General features: G+C 45.8%; 1 protein-coding gene across 1 annotated transcript in view; it reads left to right on the top strand.

Moving 5' to 3' along the window:
- Positions 1–17,945, top strand: part of CACNG3 (calcium voltage-gated channel auxiliary subunit gamma 3) — a 265,516-nt gene that overhangs the window by 226,063 nt on the left and 21,508 nt on the right. The window contains exon 2 of the mRNA XM_068244282.1: positions 12,599–12,682. Within this exon, the coding sequence (XP_068100383.1) occupies positions 12,599–12,682 (84 nt within the window). The remainder of the gene's footprint in view (positions 1–12,598; positions 12,683–17,945) is intronic.

The raw sequence follows: 17,945 nt of genomic DNA, 5'->3' as shown, positions 1-17,945 counted from the left end.
GGCACCACAAGCGTGGAAGTTCAAGTGAGAGGCAAAAGAGGAGCAAACAGAAATCGCCAGCAAGTAGGCAGGTGCTCCAAAGTCTGAGCTTTCTTTGAAGACTGCACTGAGGATGTTACCATGGCGATTTGCAAGGTGTGCAAGACCCGCCTGAGCAGGGGGAAAAGTATTAACAACCTCTCCACCACCAGCATGAGCCGTCACATGCTATCCAAACATCCCACTCTGTGGGCAAACGCGTCAGGACAGGGTACCAGCAACAACACTGCCTCCCTTGGGTTCACCAGACTCACCACCAGACCCGCCTCAGCAGCAGCAGTAGCCCAGCCATTGCGTGGTTCACAACATTCACAAACATCAGACGACGCTGACACTGTCACTTTCCGGAGTAGTGCTCTTGAGGTCTCCCAGTGTTCATCAAACACAACAACCAACAGCCCTTCCGTGTGCAGCGCTACGGTTCAGTTGGCTGTGTCGGAGATGTTTGAGCGCAAGAGGAAATTGCCAGCAAATGACCCCCGGGCCGTGGCAGTAACAGCCAGCATAGCCAAGCTTCTGGCCTGCGAAATGCTGCCATATCGAGTGGTGGAGACAAACAGCTTCAAGGGCATGATGTCAGTGGCCATCCCACGTTACGTGGTTCCCAGCCGCTACCACTTTGCGCGCTCTGCAGTGCCTGAGTTGCATGAGCACGTGGTCAGCAAAATAACCCGAAGCTTGAAGAATGCCGTTGCCTGCAAGGTTCACCTCACCACTGACACCTGGACGAGTGCGTTCGGCCAGGGTCGATACATCTCCCTTACCGCGCACTGGGTGAACCTTGTGGAGCCTGGCAGCGATTCCTCACCTGCTACGGCACGGGTGTTGCCCACGCCACAAACAGCTGCACCGCCGTCCCTCCCACTGGATAACAACAGCAGCACCTACCTCTCTGACTCCTTCTCCTCCAACGCATCTCAAAGCTGTACCTCATCCGGAAACGCTAACCCAGCAGCAGTAGGATCGTGGAAGCAGTGCAGCACAGCTGTTGGCATGCGTCAGCAAGCGTTGCTGAAGCTAATCTGCCTTGGTGATAAGCAGCACACAGGGGAGGAAATTTGGAGGGGAATAAAGGAACAGACGGATTTGTGGCTGGCACCGCTGGACCTGAAACCGGGCATGGTTGTGTGTGATAATGGGAGTAATCTCATTCGCGCTTTAAGGTTGGCTAAGCTGACACACATCCCTTGCCTGGCGCACGTGATGAACCTAGTAGTTCAGCGGTTCCTGAGGACATACCCAGGCGTGGCCGATCTTCTGTTGAAGGTGCGTCGAGTGGCCAAACATTGTAGAAATTCCAGTACTGCTTCGGGGGCACTCGCCAAGATGCAGGAGCGCTTCAATCTCCCCCACCATCGCTTGCTGTGTGATGTCCCTACGCGCTGGAATTCTACGCTGCACATGCTAGCCCGCTTTTGCGAGCAGAAGAGTGCAGTGGTCCAGTACATAACGGCGCAGTACCGAGGCGCATCCGGCCAGCTGCCAAGCTTCTGTGGATCCGATTGGGCCAACATGTTGGACCTCTGCCAAGTCCTCCAAAATTTTGAGCAATCCACGTTGCTTGTGAGCAGTGACAACTCTTCAGTCAGCATTACCATACCACTGCTGTGTTTACTGAAGAGGTCGATGTTAAAAATCAAGGAAACAGCTGTCATGATGCAACTGGGGGAATCTGAAGGAGAAAACGATCAGCGTGATGGTACCAACATCAGGCCATCCGCCTCAGGGAACGCTGGCCCCAGCAGCTATGACGAAGAAGAGGATGAGGAACAGCTGGAGTTGGAGCAGGAATTTCATGCCACCACTGACGAGGGCCAGAGCGGTGCACGTTGGACTTCCACAATTCAACGCGAATGGTCAGCAGAAGCAGACCAGGAGGAAGGTGACGACTATGATGCATCACAACAACTATCACAACGCTCACAAGAGGATGATGAGGATTCTGGTAGGACTCTGGCACACATGGCTCAATTCATGCTAGACTGCATTGAACGTGACCCACGCATTGTGCGCATTCTGGACAACACCAATTACTGGGTTTATACCCTTCTGGATCCACGGTACAAACACAATGTTCCAAAACTGCTTGAAGAAAGAGTCAGACAGGTCAAAATGGAAGAATACCAGCAGGCCCTTGTGGAGACTTTAGAGAGGAGATTGACATCCTCCCCCTCCTCTAGCCAGTTGTACGCAGACAGACTGACTTCCGCAAACCCAGGACGACCAGGAGGGCAGCAAACAACGCAAGCCGCAGCTAGTACCCAAAAGGGAACGGTATCGGCAGTGTCCTTGGAGTGGGAAAATTTTCTGACACCCATGCAGCAGCAGCCCACTGAACAGCAAGCGTGCAGATCCACCTCCAACACCGATAGCCTGGAGAAGATGGTCAAGGACTACATGTCAGATGACGTAGCTGTGTCGAACAATCCATCTGCACCCTTCAACTATTGGGTATCGAAGCTAGACACCTGGCACGAACTGGCAATGTACGCAATAGAGGTGCTGGCTTGCCTGGCAGCCAGCGTTATGTCGGAACGCTGTTTCAGTGCTGCCGGAGGCATCGTCACAGATCGGCGTATCCGCCTCTCTACAGAAAATGCAGACCGTCTGACTCAAATTAAAATGAATCAATCCTGGATTGGAAATGACTACGCAACACTCCAGGACCCCAACCAAGTAACATGACCAATGAACATCTGGGATGGTGTAGCGTTTCCGGTCCCTGTTTATTGAACCTCTCATCTGTATTACATTTATGACTGCATGGCGGCAAAAAGCATTGCTGCTATATCCGCACGCTTTTTGTCCTCATGCAAGGCCTGGGTTGTTGTGTCTCAAAAACCGTGGCCTTCTCCTCCTGCGCCTGCTCCTGTTCCATCACGTCTGCTGCTGCTGGGTTAGCGTTGCCGCGTGGTCCCTGTTTATTGAACCACTTATCTTTATTACATTTATGACTGCATGGCGGTACAAAGCATGCTATCCGCACGCTTCTTGCCCTCATGCAAGGCCTGGGTTGTTGTGTCTCACAAAGCGTGGCCTTCTCCTCCTGCGCCTCCTCCTGTTCCATCACGTCTGCTGCTGCTGGGTTAGCGTTGCCGCGTGGTCCCTGTTTATTGAACCACTTATCTTTATTACATTTATGACTGCATGGCGGTACAAAGCATGCTATCCGCACGCTTCTTGCCCTCATGCAAGGCCTGGGTTGTTGTGTCTCACAAAGCGTGGCCTTCTCCTCCTGCGCCTCCTCCTGTTCCATCACGTCTGCTGCTGCTGGGTTAGCGTTGCCGCGTGGTCCCTGTTTATTGAACCACTTATCTTTATTACATTTATGACTGCATGGCGGTAAAAAGCATGCTATCCGCACGCTTTTTGTCCTCATGCAAGGCCTGGGTTGTTGTGTCTCACAAAGCGTGGCCTTCTCCTCCTGCGCCTCCTCCTGTTCCATCACGTGTGCTGCTGCTGCTGCTGCTGCTGGGTTAGCGTTGCCGGTCCCTGTTTATGGAACCTCTTATCTTTATTACATTTATGACTGCATGGCGGTACAAAGCATGCTATCCGCACGCTTCTTGCCCTCATGCAAGGCCTGGGTTGTTGTGTCTCACAAAGCGTGGCCTTCTCCTCCTGCGCCTCCTCCTGTTCCATCACGTGTGCTGCTGCTGGGTTAGCGTTACCGGTCCCTTTTCCTGGAACCTCTTATATGTATTACATTTATGACTGCATGCCGACAAAAAACATGTTACCTGTGCAAAGAAAACAGACATTTCCCGCATTTAAAAGACAGTTTTCCCTTTGAAACTTTAAAATCGATTTTCTCAAAAACTATAAGCTCTTTTTGCTAATTTTTTTTCCTCTTGTACCCACTCCCAAGGTGCACATACCCTGTAAATTTGGGGTATGTAGCATGTAAGGAGGCTTTACAAACCACAAAAGTTCGGGTCCCCATTGACTTCCATTATGTTCGGAGTTCGGGTCGAACACCCGAACATCGCGGCCATGTTCGGCCTGTTCGGCCCGAACCCGAACATCTAGATGTTCGCCCAACACTACCGCCCACACAGGAAGTGACATGCAAGGTATACTCCCATCAAACTGACAGCAAAACAATAAACTCTAAACAGCAGATAGTGTTTGATTCACACTTATCTGTTCCAAAGGCAGTCCATATATCAAAGTCCTGTGTCTTTATCCAATTCGTGTCGTCCGATTCAAATAATTCATGCTGATACATAATCTGCAATGCCATAAAAAACATATAAGTATAAATGTAGGTCAAAGTCCCTGTTCAAACCATGTGGGTGCAGGGACCCCAATTTATGGATCCACATGACTTCTCGCTTTTTAAGGAGTAAAACTCGGTCCCCCCCTCTTCTGGGTTTTGGTATATGGTCTATAACCATGAATTTAAGATCTGTATCTCTGTGGCCCACAGATCTCCAATGTCTGGCTACTGGAAGGTCAGAAGTTCCTCCCCTGACAGAGCTCCTGTGTTGGCAAATGCGGTCCCGTACATTTGTGTAGTTTCCCCCACATATCGTAAGCCACAAGGGCATGTTAACATGTACACCACAAAGGAGCTCTGGCAGGTGAGGAAATGTCTGATCTGAAAGTTGTCCCCAAATGTAGACCCCTTAATCATATGTTGGCATTCAGTGCATGAAAGACAGGGAAATGATCCCTTTCTTCTAGGACCCAGAAAACTAGTGGTCTCACTAGCTTTAGGTAGAATATCAGCTCTGACCAACTTGCTGCCTATGGTCTCGTTGCGCCTATAGGCTGGTATGGGGAGGGGTACGAAATTCTGGAATCTCTGGGTATGCGCTGCCCAAAATGTGCCAGTGTCGCCTAACGCATGCCATGACTTTATTGGATAAACTGTGAAACTGACACACAAAGGGCAGTCGCATACTCTGATCCCTTCCAGTCGTCCCAATTTGATCACCATCAGACTTGATCCTGTCCAATTCTTCCTGAATTAAGTTAGTAGGATACCCACGCTGAGAGAGTTTGTCAGCCATCTGCTGTCTCCTGTTATCAAGTACTTGACGATCAGTCACTATTCTCTCAACGCGGAGCAACTGGCTCCTTGCTACCGACTTGAAGACAGCAGGTGGATGGAAACTCTCGTAGTGCAATAATTGGTGACGGTCAGTGGGTTTCTGGTAGAAATCTGATACCAAACTGTCCCCACAGCGCCTGATCGTAGTGTCTAGGAAGTGCAATTCCATACGATCATACGTGATCTCAAATTTGATATTGGCATGAAACTGGTTGAGGTCATCATGAAAGGACAGTAGGGATCCAATGTGGCCCCGCCACACCGCAAAAATGGCGTCAATGAAGCGCCACCAGACGCCACAGTGTCTGGCGTACGCTTCATTATTATAGACATACTCCTTCTCAAAGTGGTGCATGAAAGCCCCTGCAAAGGACGGGGCCACATTGGACCCCATCGCTGTCCCCCGCAATTGTAAGTAAAAAATTTTCTTAAAAAGGAAATAATTGTTCTCCAAAACAAAATGTAACAAAGTATCAAAATAGGACAATTGCGAATGTGAGTATATCCCACATGATTCCATCAACTCCAAACATGCCAATATGCCCTCAGACTGTGGAATAGACGTATAAAGGGACGAAACGTCCCAACTAACCAACCAGATCTCGTCTGTTGGATTAAACTTCAAGGATGACACTTTGGTGAGAAAATCAGAAGTGTCACGGATATAGGACGATGTAGTTTGTATGAGTGGGGACAACACTTATTCCAATAGTGTGGCACACGGGGTGAAAATTGACCCCTATGCCAGCCACTATCGGGCGCCCCGGAGGGTTCTCAAGATTTTTGTGTACTTTGGGGAGAGTATACAGTACCGGGGTAATAGGGTGTGCAACATACAAGTAGTCACTCAGATCCCTGGTAATTACATGTTCAAAGACTGCTTTATCCAGGATGCTACGTAGTGCAGTCTTGAGCTGTGGGGCGGGGTTACCTGGTAGTTGTTTATAGACTTCTCTGACAGAAAGTTGGGACATAATCTCTGCCTCATAGTCCTTATAGTCCATGACTACCAGGGCCCCACCCTTATCAGCAGGCTTCAAAACAATGTCTCTCCTTTTACTTAGATTAAATAAAGCATTCCTTTCTCCCAAACTCAGATTATTACCAGAGTAGTCTTCGCTACTTGAGTTAATTAATCGATCAATGTCCCCTGAAACCTTGTTGATAAACATTTCAACTCCAGTATATGAGCTGGGGGGGTACAAAACGGCTCTTCGGAAACAACTGGAAATGTTTACTACTCAAGGCAGAAGATATGACTGGCCTGGTAACGGCCGGTTTCAATAGAAAATGTGCTTTTAATCTACTTTGTCGAAACAATCTATACGCATCTTGTTTCAAGGTAAAGGTATCAAGTACAGTTCTGGGGGTAAATCCCAATCCCCTATTAAGTACACGTACCTCATGTGAGCTGCTACCTGTGTGAGCTGACTCCCCTCGGACTCTCTCTCTCTCTCTCTCTCTCTCTCTCTCTCTCTCTCTCTATATATATATATATATATATATATATATATATATATATATAATGAAGGTGGTAACCTATGGTCAGGGCTGGATTTAGGCCAGGAGGAAGGTGGCCTAGGGCACCACCGGAGGAAGGGCACCAAAGCAGCAGGCTAAACTGGTGCAGCATTTGCAAGCTTGCAAAGAATGCTGCAATGCAGGGAGATGACCTTGGTACTCTGCTGCTAGCTGTCTGTGCAGCAGCCATCTTGCTCTCTGTGCATTGTGGCCGGTGGCTAGGGACTTGGGCAGCATTGGAGACAGAAAGGAAGAAGCTTCTGCACTGGAGACGAGCGGAGAAATGAGTGACACAGATGGCTGCTTACGGTGTGAAGGCGAGCTGGCTACCTTTACTGAAAGGCGGGGAGGAGGGATTAAGGGAGTCATCTGGCTACCTATACTGGAGGGAAAGGGAGGAGGATTCATCTGGCTACCTATACTGGAGGGAAAGGTGGGAGGATTCATCTGGCTACCTATACTAGAGGGAAGGGGTCATCTCCCTTCCTATACTGAACGGTGACGGTGGCCTAGGGCGGTAAAGAGTAAAAATCCGGCCCTGCCTATGGTCCTGCTATGGGCACTTACATGGGCTTGTGAGACGATGAGGGGTACATCATTGTTGCAGAAAATGCTTTCTTTACCCCACTTGCTAATGTGACTGTGTCGTTGGTCACTGACAATGTTCTCTCACCTTCATGCTCATTGCTGTATGCTTGTCATGTGACGTCATGTGATGCACAGCAATGGGAATGGATATAAAACCAGATTAATAACTTTCCTGCTGCCAGTACTCAGCATTAGCTTGCAGCTGTACATGCTATAGGAGAAACATGGTGTCTGTATTTTGTTGACAAGTTATTTTTGTTATTAATATTACTGTTTCATATTAAGCGGGTCCTAAAGTGTTATATGGTGGTTAATAACATGAATAAACAACATTGATTTCAAAAGATCTTTTGTTTAGTAAAGTACTGGGTCCTAAGGCATTATATTCGTGGAAAAAACAAAAAGCTGGGCACGCACATCCAATGAAAATTCAGTTTATTTTCTTCTTAAATAGTAAAACATACAGGCTACAGTACCATTACCAGATGAGAGTTAGGGGGGGGGGTGTTTTTACAGCTGTTTCACGCCAAAGTGCTGTGGCGCTTCATCAGGACATCTGAACATATGCATGTTATCCCCTTAAATACACCTTGCATATCAATTAGTTATAATTAGGCAAATTACCTACCCCAATCATGTGATACAGGTGTGCAGGAGAGTGTCCCCCGGAAGAGATAGACTTCTCAATGTATGCTGGGGCATCCCACAGCCAGAGGAGCATATTAAGGAGCAACTGCTCAATAGTACAGATGTGGCACCGGTTACTTCCGCTTGGATGGAACGCATGCCAAAACAATGAGGCTTCATGCGACCTTTATGTCGCATCCATACAAAAGTATGCGTCACTTCCGGCCGCGCCGGAAATGACATCTAGGAAGGCCGTGGAACGCATTATGTGTCCAGAGAAGGAAGAGCCCATTGAGTTAAGATGTCCCAATCATCACCTCCTGTTAGAATACAGGAAGTGACGAGTCCTCAGTGTGTAAGATGCCCCAGCCGGTGCATGTAAGTAAAACAAAGATCCAAAGGAAAAATGGTGAGTTATGGTCAACAAATTTAAATAATAAATAAAAAGAGTTCACCTCATACTCAATGGGGCAGAGAGAAACCATTCAGAAGATCTCTCTACACACAGCCCCATAAGAGAATGAAGCGAGCATCCAGAAATTAGAAAAACTCTGGCCATAGGACCATATGACAGCTCCGCACCTGCAATAAATCGAAGGGAAATGGTATCAAAAAAATATCATGTTGATTAAAGGGGCAGAACATTATGCTTCAAATTAAAATTGGAATTAGAAAGAGGGGGAGAAGTAATTATATATCGGGGGGGATGAAGTGAAAGGTATGCCCTGACTTGACTAATACAATGTGCAGTCACACAGGTGCAGTTAACAGGTATGCACTGGTATATCACACTGCGTGCACTCATGTAGGTATGTGGGTGCACTGAACACAACAGGTAGGTATATGCAGTGATGAGGTGGGTGCACTGAACACAACAGGTAGGTATATGCAGTGATGGGTATTACAATGTGCACCTGTCACACACAGACAGGTAGCGGACAGGCACAGTGACAATGCGTGCGCTCAACTCACGTAGGTAGGTGGGTGCACTGTGAACAACAGGTAGGTATATGCAGTAATGGGTATTACAATGTGCACCTGTCACACACAGAGGTAGTCGCTGAATGTGCTGGGCCTGGCAGTGGCACACACACAGTATGAATTATCAAGGCTGTCTATGCAACACAAGTTTCAGTAGGACACACAGAAAAAAAAATAGATCACAAGATTAGCTCTCAAAAGAGCTGTTGTGGGGTGCTATTAAAGAGCCTCCGTAACAAAAATTGCATCCTGTTTTTTATCATCCTACAAGTTCCAAAAGCTATTCTAATGTGTTCTGGCTTACTGCAGCACTTTGTACTTTCACAGTCTCTGTAATAAATCAACTTATCTCTCTCTTGTCAGACTTGTCAGCCTGTGTCTGGAAGGCTGCCAAGTTCTTCATTGTTGTGGTTCTGGTATGAACTCCCCCTTCCAGGCCCCTCTATGCACACTGCCTGTGTATTATTTAGATTAGAGCAGCTTCTCTCTTCTCTCTTATCTTTTACAAGCTGGATAAATCGTCCTCTGAGCTGGCTGGGCTTTCACATAGTGAGGAATTACAGACAAGGACAAAGCTGTTTGCAGGAAGAAAAGAGCAGCCTGAAACTTCAGTGCATGAGAGATGCAGGGGGAAAGAAACACACAAATGATCTCTTGAGATTCAAAAGGAAGGCTGTATACAGCCTGATTGTGTATGGATGTATTTTCTATGTGTGGACATACTGTACATCAACCTACTTCCTGTTTTGGTGGCCATTTTGTTTGTTTATAAACAAACTTTTTAAAACTGTTTTTAACCACTTTTAATGCGGCGGGGAGCGGCGAAATTGTGACAGAGGGTAATAGGAGATGTCCTGTAACGCACTGGTATGTTTACTTTTGTGCGATTTTAACAATACAGATTCTCTTTAAGCAATAAGAATCAGCAAGGAGCAAGCTAAGAAGCCTACAAGAGCCTAACTAATCTTTCCCTATGAGTCTGCAGCAGCTGTCCCTTCTCTATTTACTGCAGGCACTCGAGTGAGTAAAATGGCCGGTGCTGCCTGTTTTTTATAAGGGGGGAGGGGAGTGGCTCTAGGAGAGAGTGTAGTCTGATTGGCTACAATGTGCCTGCTGACTGATGTAGAGGGTCAAGGTTGACCCTAATGGTGCACTATGGGGGTGAATCGAACTTCCAGTAAAGTTTGCGGTTCTTTACGATGGCGAACCCCCAGAAGTTCACCTAGAACCGTTCACTGGCGAACCGTTCGGGCCATCTCTATCCTAAGGCGTTATATGTTGGCTAAGGCGTTATATGTTGGTTAATAAATTGAATACATCACATTGATTTTACCAATCTTTTGCTTAGTAAGTTGCCATGTAATTTCATTGTCTGCATCTTTTCCCTTAAAGCGGACGTGAACTCAAAACTTATTTTCTGCTCTAAAAGATAAGCAGCAGCATAATAACCTTTACAGAAAAATATTTCTTTTGATATACATTTTGAATTATTGTTTTTGGTGGAACCTTTGCTGAGCTAGTTTTGGAGATTGAAATGGGACATGTACCGTATGTTCCACTATTGTGTTGCCATTTCCAGACAATTTTGTGTAATGTGCTTTGCACACATAGCCCAAGTCATGTTATGTAAATAACCTGTACATGTGCGCAAATCATGTTACATTGGTGAGGTGATGTAACCATCACTTAAATTGCTGTGTGTTGCCAATTTTAATAGAGTTTAGTTAATCAACCACATTGTCTGTCCTTTGACACTCTCAATATGCACACTTGAGCCAGGTGTGTAACTCAAAAGGTTTACCAGCCAAGCAACTGCTAACTTTAAACACGTCAGCAATGTAACTAAAGGGGGCCTCTAACGATACAATCTTTCAGCAAGGCTTTGTGTACAGAGGCGCCAGAGTAGAATAAAAACGTTTAAAAAACGTCTAAAAGGGGGGGATGTTCAGGTGGACTTACCTCCCTCAAAAATATAAAACTCAGTTGAGTCACAATATATCAATACAAAAATGTTTATTGAACTCCACTTAGTGCAACGCGTTTTGCAGGTGTGGTCCTGCTTCATCAGGCAAACAGGAGTATAACTATAAAACAAACAGAAATATATACAAACATAATGACCCATAGAATTAGCTTAAAATAAAAGCGCAGTTTAAAAACATGAGAAGAAATGATAAAATTGTAACATTTTTGGTCGCAGTGTAGTAAAAACTCGCTCTGTCTAAAAATTGCATCTAATTGATCATAAAATATGCAAAAGAATCCAAAGTGTACACAAAAGTTAATAAACATCCATAGTTGTCAATTGATATGCTAAAGTTCATCAGCTTCTAGATTAAAGGATAGTCAGTTTAGTAAGTATAAAATATATTAATATTTTATGGCCCTAGAGCTTACTTGCAAGAAGAATTACTAACAGTCTAAACTGATATTATAAAATTCAGCACCTCAGCAAGAGTGACTTACCTCAATGGGTCTAGATGCAGAAGTGAGCGCCTCTGTGTAGATGTGCGAGTGGGCTCTGCTTATATAGGGAGTGTGGTTGCACTAATTGATCCTAATGCACCAATCAAAATCTGCCATGTCAGCAAGGCGTGCCAATTTGGGTGCACCTGGAAGTGGTCATGAGGCAGGAACGCATATTGTGACTCAATTGAGTTTTATATTTTTGAGGGAGGTAACTCCACCTGAACATCCCCCTCTTTTAGATGGTTTTTAAACGTTTTTATTCTACTCTGGCGCCTCTGTACACAAAGCCTTGCTGAAATCTTGAGTCCACCCTCGGTGGAGGGGTGCTACCCCGTTTCCTATCTACAGAGAGCGACATCTTAAAAACCTGAGTGGGGTCAGGTTCTAATACTCCCCACCTGCACTTGAAGTGGTTGCCTATGGGTAACCCATGTTTGTGAGTATATCTAAAATATTTTGCTTTTAACCACAACCAACTTAACAATACTACACCAAATCGGGCTCTCGATTTCTCTTTGTTTTTCCAAGCACACGTCTAACGATACAATCTTCTGGCCAATAATCAAGTGTAAATGAATACTTGTGCCTATTAATAGACAAATTCCAATCCGATCAGATTGATGGGATCAATCCTATTATTTTGATAGAAACTGGGCAGCAGAAATTCATCAATGGGCACAACTGATCGTTTACAATCGATTACCGTGGTGATCAGAAACCACTATTTGTCTGCGGGATTGTATTGTTAATGGCCACCTTAATAGACCACCATCGTGAAAAAATGTAACATTTGAAATACATGAAAACACATAAATAAAATGCAAATTTCTCCCAGAGTAAAATGTGCTATAAATTACTTTTCTCGTATGTTGCTGTCAGGTAGGGGGTGCTACCTGCATATTTGTATAGATCCTTTCCAGGGAGTGTTTTTGTAAAGAATGAAATACTGGGAATCCCCCATGAGGAGATGGACTAGTAAAAAAAAAAAGTCAGTTCCCTCAGAATTCTGCTAACTACTGAAAGTGACAGAAACATGAGAGAAAGGTAATTTATAGCTTACATTACTCTGGAAGAAACATACTTATTATTTGTATGTAAATACATGTATTTTACAATTTTAAAGTTTTTCACGATAGTGGTCCTTTAAAGGAATTATTTTTATGGTGTTCCCCTTTAATGAAGTGTTAATCAGGAGATTACGTCTGATTTGTGTTTATGCCTTGTAGGGCTGTTCATAATGAGAAAGTTTAAAGTCCCAGTGCCATTTTTCTTAGCCTCGTTGCTGCTTTTGTGTGACCAGTTATCTCTTTTTTGCAGGAGCCTTCCGAGGAATGTGCAAGAAAATTGATCATTTTCCTGAGGACGCTGATTACGAACAGGACACGGCGGAGTACTTACTGCGTAAGGCCTTTACCTCGCTTGATCGCCTCATCTGCTCTTCAACCTCAATGCAGTCTGTAAAGTCAAGAAGCACCTAATAGATATTCAGCAATTTCTTTGTGAATGGAATGAGGGATGAGGGGGCAGCGGGGGTGTGACATAGGCAGACCCAAACATCCTTATCTATCCGCAGCAACAAAAGAAACGACTCTGTCTCAGGCACGCGGAGGAGATGGTCGGAGAATTCTATTTATTCTTTTTTTTTCATTTTTTGTGGCCAACTGCCAATATCCAGATGAAAAACTAATTTAGTTTTACATTCCACAGACCTACTCAGAAAGCCCCAGTTCAGGATTAAATAATAAACATGTTTTTGGCTCTGCATAGAATATTCATTTAAATGCACTAGTCTAGGGGTGGTGAAGGAGCCAATTAGCCCAAGTGACACAGGATGTCACTGTAATGCACCCTCCCTACCCTGCTTTAGAGTTGTGTGCAGGAATTGTCTGCTAGGAGTGAGCGGGAACAGTTTTGCAAAGTGTAAAACTGTCTTGACATGTTCAGGGGTATGGACCGCGACAGAAGGGATTAAAGAGTACCATATTTTTCAGACTATAAGACACACCATGGTTTAGAGGACAAAAAACAAGGGGGGGGGGATATACAGTATACTAACCTGGTGCATCCATGGTAAAGGGGCATCTTGTGGATTATGCCCCCTTTGTACCTCATGCCCCCTTGTTCCTCTTGTGTTTCCCTGTGTCCTCCTCTGTTCCCCTATGCCCCTTATGTGTCAGCCTCTGTCCCCCTTGTGTCCTTCTTTATGCCCCTTTGTGTCCCCCTGAGTCATCCATTTCTCCCCGTCTCCTCCTTTGCATGAGCACAGTACAGGGAGTCCTCGACATAGCGTGGGATGGAGGTTCGCATTGGCAAGTATTCATAAGTCAGGAACTCCCTGATTTTGGACTATATGACGCATTGACTTTTGGGGGAGAAAAACTAAGTCTTATAGTCCAAAAATGACAGTATCTTAATTATAAATTACAGTTTGCTCTAAAGGGACTCCGAGCTCAAAATAAAAACGAAATTGGTCCTCACCTGGGGCTTTCTGCAGCCCAGTGTAGGTCGAAAGTCCCACGGCGTGCATCTGGCTCTTCAGTACTGTCACGCCGGCTGCTGTGATGACGCGAGGCGGCCGGCGTGGTGACGACAGACGTGACGTGATGCGAGGCGGCCGGCATGGTGACGACAGACGTGACGTTTCAGGAAGAGGAGCCAGACACTCGGGCCCAGTGTCGCCGGGAGCCATGTCTGACCAGGCTCTGGGTGAAGAGCCAGATGGACGCCGTGGGACCCCCGACCTACACTGGGCTGCAGAAAGCCCCAGGTGAGTACCAATTTCGTTTTCATTTTGAGCTCGGAGTCCCTTTAAACCTCATAAGTTGCCAAGATATATTAAGTCACACATAATAAAGTGTGATTTTTTTTCACCCCCGGTGTCCGTATTCCAGTGATGTACTGCACCCTGGACAGGAAGTATATCACTGGTTTACTGTCGCTCTGCGCATGTGCCCTGCGCTGCTACCAAGATAATTCGTGCACACTTACCACTTTGCCAGCCATGCGTTGCCACAGACTTGCATCTTGCATTATTGCATAATCCGTGCGGTATGCACGGATCATGCGAGAACACACTGCAGAGCTTGCAACGTCTAGCTTCGATCCATGGCATTGCGTTGCACCATGGGTAGTGTGCATAGTCTCATTGAGTCTAATGCCCATTGCGCAGTTCGACACGGTAAGTGTGCAAGGGGCCTTATACTCACACTGTAAACACATGCGCTGTACACCTATCCTTTCACTGTAGCACATGTATTATACACTTATTCTGACACTGTTAGCACATCAGCTGCCTGTGCACTAATACTCACGCTGTAAGCACTAAGCACATTCAATGTACACTTATGCTCACGCTGTAAGAACATGCACTGTAGACTTATACACTTTCCCATGAGCTATGCTATTTCCCAACTTACGTCATGCTAAACAGGCTGCAGTTTGCTAATATATATATTTTTATATCAATATTTCTGAAATCATAGAGATAGGCTTAAGGGACATCCGAGCTGAAGATAAACTGATGAGAAAAACAATTGTATTTATCCTCCTTCTCCTAAAAATGACTTTTTAAGATATCTCACAGTTTTATTTTATATTTAAAACTAGTTTTAAATATAAAACTAGGTCAGCTCGTCTATTACCGCCGGAGGGCGCCGCTCAGGCCCTGGTGGTCCGATTTTCTTCATTTTTTTCTAAAACACGCAGTTAGCACTTTGCTAGCTGCTTGTTTAGGACGATCGCTGCAGCTACCCGCCGATGCGCCACTACCCGCCGCGTTACAGGCCCCCCCGAGACCCCATGCGCAGCCTGGCCAATCAGTGCCAGGCAGCGCTGAGGGGTGGATCGGGACTCCCGATGACGTCATGGCGATGGGGGAAGCCCTAAAGGAAATCCCGTTCAGAACGGGATTTCCTTATGGGCATACGCGCCGGCGGCGATCGGAGGGGTGGGCGGGATGCCGCAGGGAGGGGGGCATCATGTAGCTAGCGCTAGGCTAGATACATGATTTAAAAGAAAAAAAAATCAAAAAATACTGCTGCGCCGCCACCCTGGTGCATTTAATAGAACGCCAGGGTGGTTAATATAACTGGCCAATAAAAAGAGGTAATTTTTATGGCTTCAGACTCTCTTTAAAGACACATGATTAAGTCCGATTCTAGTGGAACTATTGAGAAACTAGAAGAACTATTTAGAGTATAATCTCAGGAAATAAACTCTAAAAATGAAAACTGACAGAGAGGTTGATTATAACATAATACGTATCAGTGGGGGCTTTGTTCATCAAATCAATAGCCCAGCATATTGCTATTGAGCTGGCTGTATTTAAATAATCACCGGCTGGGAGAGAACAAGCTTTGCAGCTCAGCCACGCAGCAGTCAGTCATCAGTGACATCCCTGTCAGTGCGGCCTGCAAGGCCCCAGCCAATCCGCTGTGCCGCTCTGCGCTGGCTTGCCCCGAGCAACCTGGCGGACAAGAACGAGAGGCTTGCTAGGATTCTGGATAAAAAAAGATCTTCTCTGAACAAGTTACTTCCCGAGCCAGGGCCCCTGGCAGTCCCATGGATGGCTGCAGAGATTTTATTTATTGAGAGACAGACGTCTATTTTTCTTTGTGTCTTTTTGTACTCTGGAATCTTTGAAGACCTGCTCTTTTCATCAGTGATAAGATAGAAGTAGACACAGCGTTGTCGAGAATAGAAAACACCGGGAGAATGGATTGCCCGCAGGTAGCGCGTTCACAGCTGGAAAGCATACATCAGAGGAATGATGGTCCTGCCGCGTCGCCCAGGTGAATAATGTTACCCGCAGATTGCTACAGGAGTGCTCTGGGCCAAATGACAATCCAGTCACAGATATGCAAGGTGAAATGCTACTCGCCAGCATTTGTCTTTGCTTTCCCACTGTAACAATTGAAGGAAGAGAATTATGAGGTACAAAGTTTGGGGCCTGCAGTAGGAAAAGGGGCTAGGGATGGTAAGTGAGATGCAAATAATTTCGAACTGATGCAGAATTATGCAAATATTAAATGCAAATTTATGGAGCTTGAAAACAGGCCAATCAAATTATGCCTTGGCAGGATTTGATTGGTTCATTTTCAAGTTGCATAAATTTGCATACAAAATTTGCATAATGCTAGTCTATACATACTACAGTATTGGTAAAGAAAATTGGGAGTTAGATACTTACCTCAGTATTTGAAAGCTTCTGGATGGTTTTGAACAGTGGTCCTCACAGTGTCATAGCTAAGGAGCTGTGGCCCTGATGCAAGTTTTACAATGGGGCCCCCAACCACTCGATACATAACAATTGATACAGCGCACCAAAACCTCGCAATGGCAACTACAGTGTCAGAGGTGCAAGAAGGGGATGGGGAACAGTTTGTTAGTAATTACCACTATTCAAAATATCTATAGAAGTGATAATTATAAGCACAGGACCAATAGACAGCTAATACTGTAGTTGAGGGAGGGTCCTTTGGGGCCCCTCTGGCCCAAGGGCCTGATATGGTCGCTACCTCTGCACCCCCTATTGGTACGCCCCTGGGGCCTCAAACTAAGGCCCGCGAGCCGAATGCGGCCCACCAAGGCTTTTTCACTGGCCCCCCAAACATAAAATGTATAACTTATAGATGTAGCTCACTGTACCTTTTAAATATCGTCTGCCAGCATATAGAATAGCCGTGCTGACATCACCCATCCGCATACTGTAGAAGCCAGTGAGCAGTCATTCGCTGGCTTCTAATCCAATTCTGAATCAGGTGACACTGCTGTCCAACTGGACGGGAAGTTGTCCCCTGAGTATGCTTCACTGTCTGGTGCAGAAAGATATCCGCATGACTGAATGGTTGCTGCTGGGAGTTCTCCTCCGGGCATGACTAGGGGGAAATCAATACCTAGATTCAATGTAATGTTTTTCAACATCATTTTATGTGTGTTCCGGCCCCCCGGCAGTCTGAAGTATGTTGACTAGTGATGGGCCGAACCTCCGATTTTAGGTTCGCGAACCGGGTTCACGAACTTCCGCGGAAGGTTCCGTTCGCGGGAAAAGTTCGCGAACCGCAATAGACTTCAATGGGGAGGCGAACTTTGAAAAATAGAAAAAATTGGCCCCAAAAGTGATGGAAAAGATGTTTCAAGGGGTCTAACACCTGGAGGGGGGCATGGCGGAGTGGGATACACGCCAAAAGTCCTGGGGAAAAATCTGGATGTGGCGCAAAACAGCATTTTAAGGGCAGAAATCACATTGAATGTAGCTGTAAAAAAAGTGGTCTGGGCGCTCCTCAATGTCACAGATCCTGTCCAGGTAGAACGTCTAAGGCTGTTGGGACGATCACTATACAATGGGGATGGCTCTTCCCCTATAAGATGTTGAAGAAAAAGTCTGTACAGCGCTCACTTCTCACAGTCATACATAAGTTTCATAAACCATAGAATTCCCACTGTCTGCAACTGCCTCCAGTCTCTAGTAGAAATGAATACTCTCACCGGCGTTTAGGGGCTGATTTGTCACAGGTCAGCTGAATGTGTATTTTTGATGAAATCCAAATTTTTCTCTTCCCTCTAGCACCACGATCTTGGCTCCACTTTTCCTCAAAAAGACATATAATAAAACATAGCGTAAAACTGTAACTTTAAATCTCCCAGTTCCCTTGCATGCCACAGT

Source organism: Hyperolius riggenbachi, chromosome 7, assembly GCF_040937935.1.
Source record: "Hyperolius riggenbachi isolate aHypRig1 chromosome 7, aHypRig1.pri, whole genome shotgun sequence".
NCBI classification, from domain to species: domain Eukaryota; kingdom Metazoa; phylum Chordata; class Amphibia; order Anura; family Hyperoliidae; genus Hyperolius; species Hyperolius riggenbachi.
This window is presented reverse-complemented; position numbering and strand designations above follow the sequence as displayed.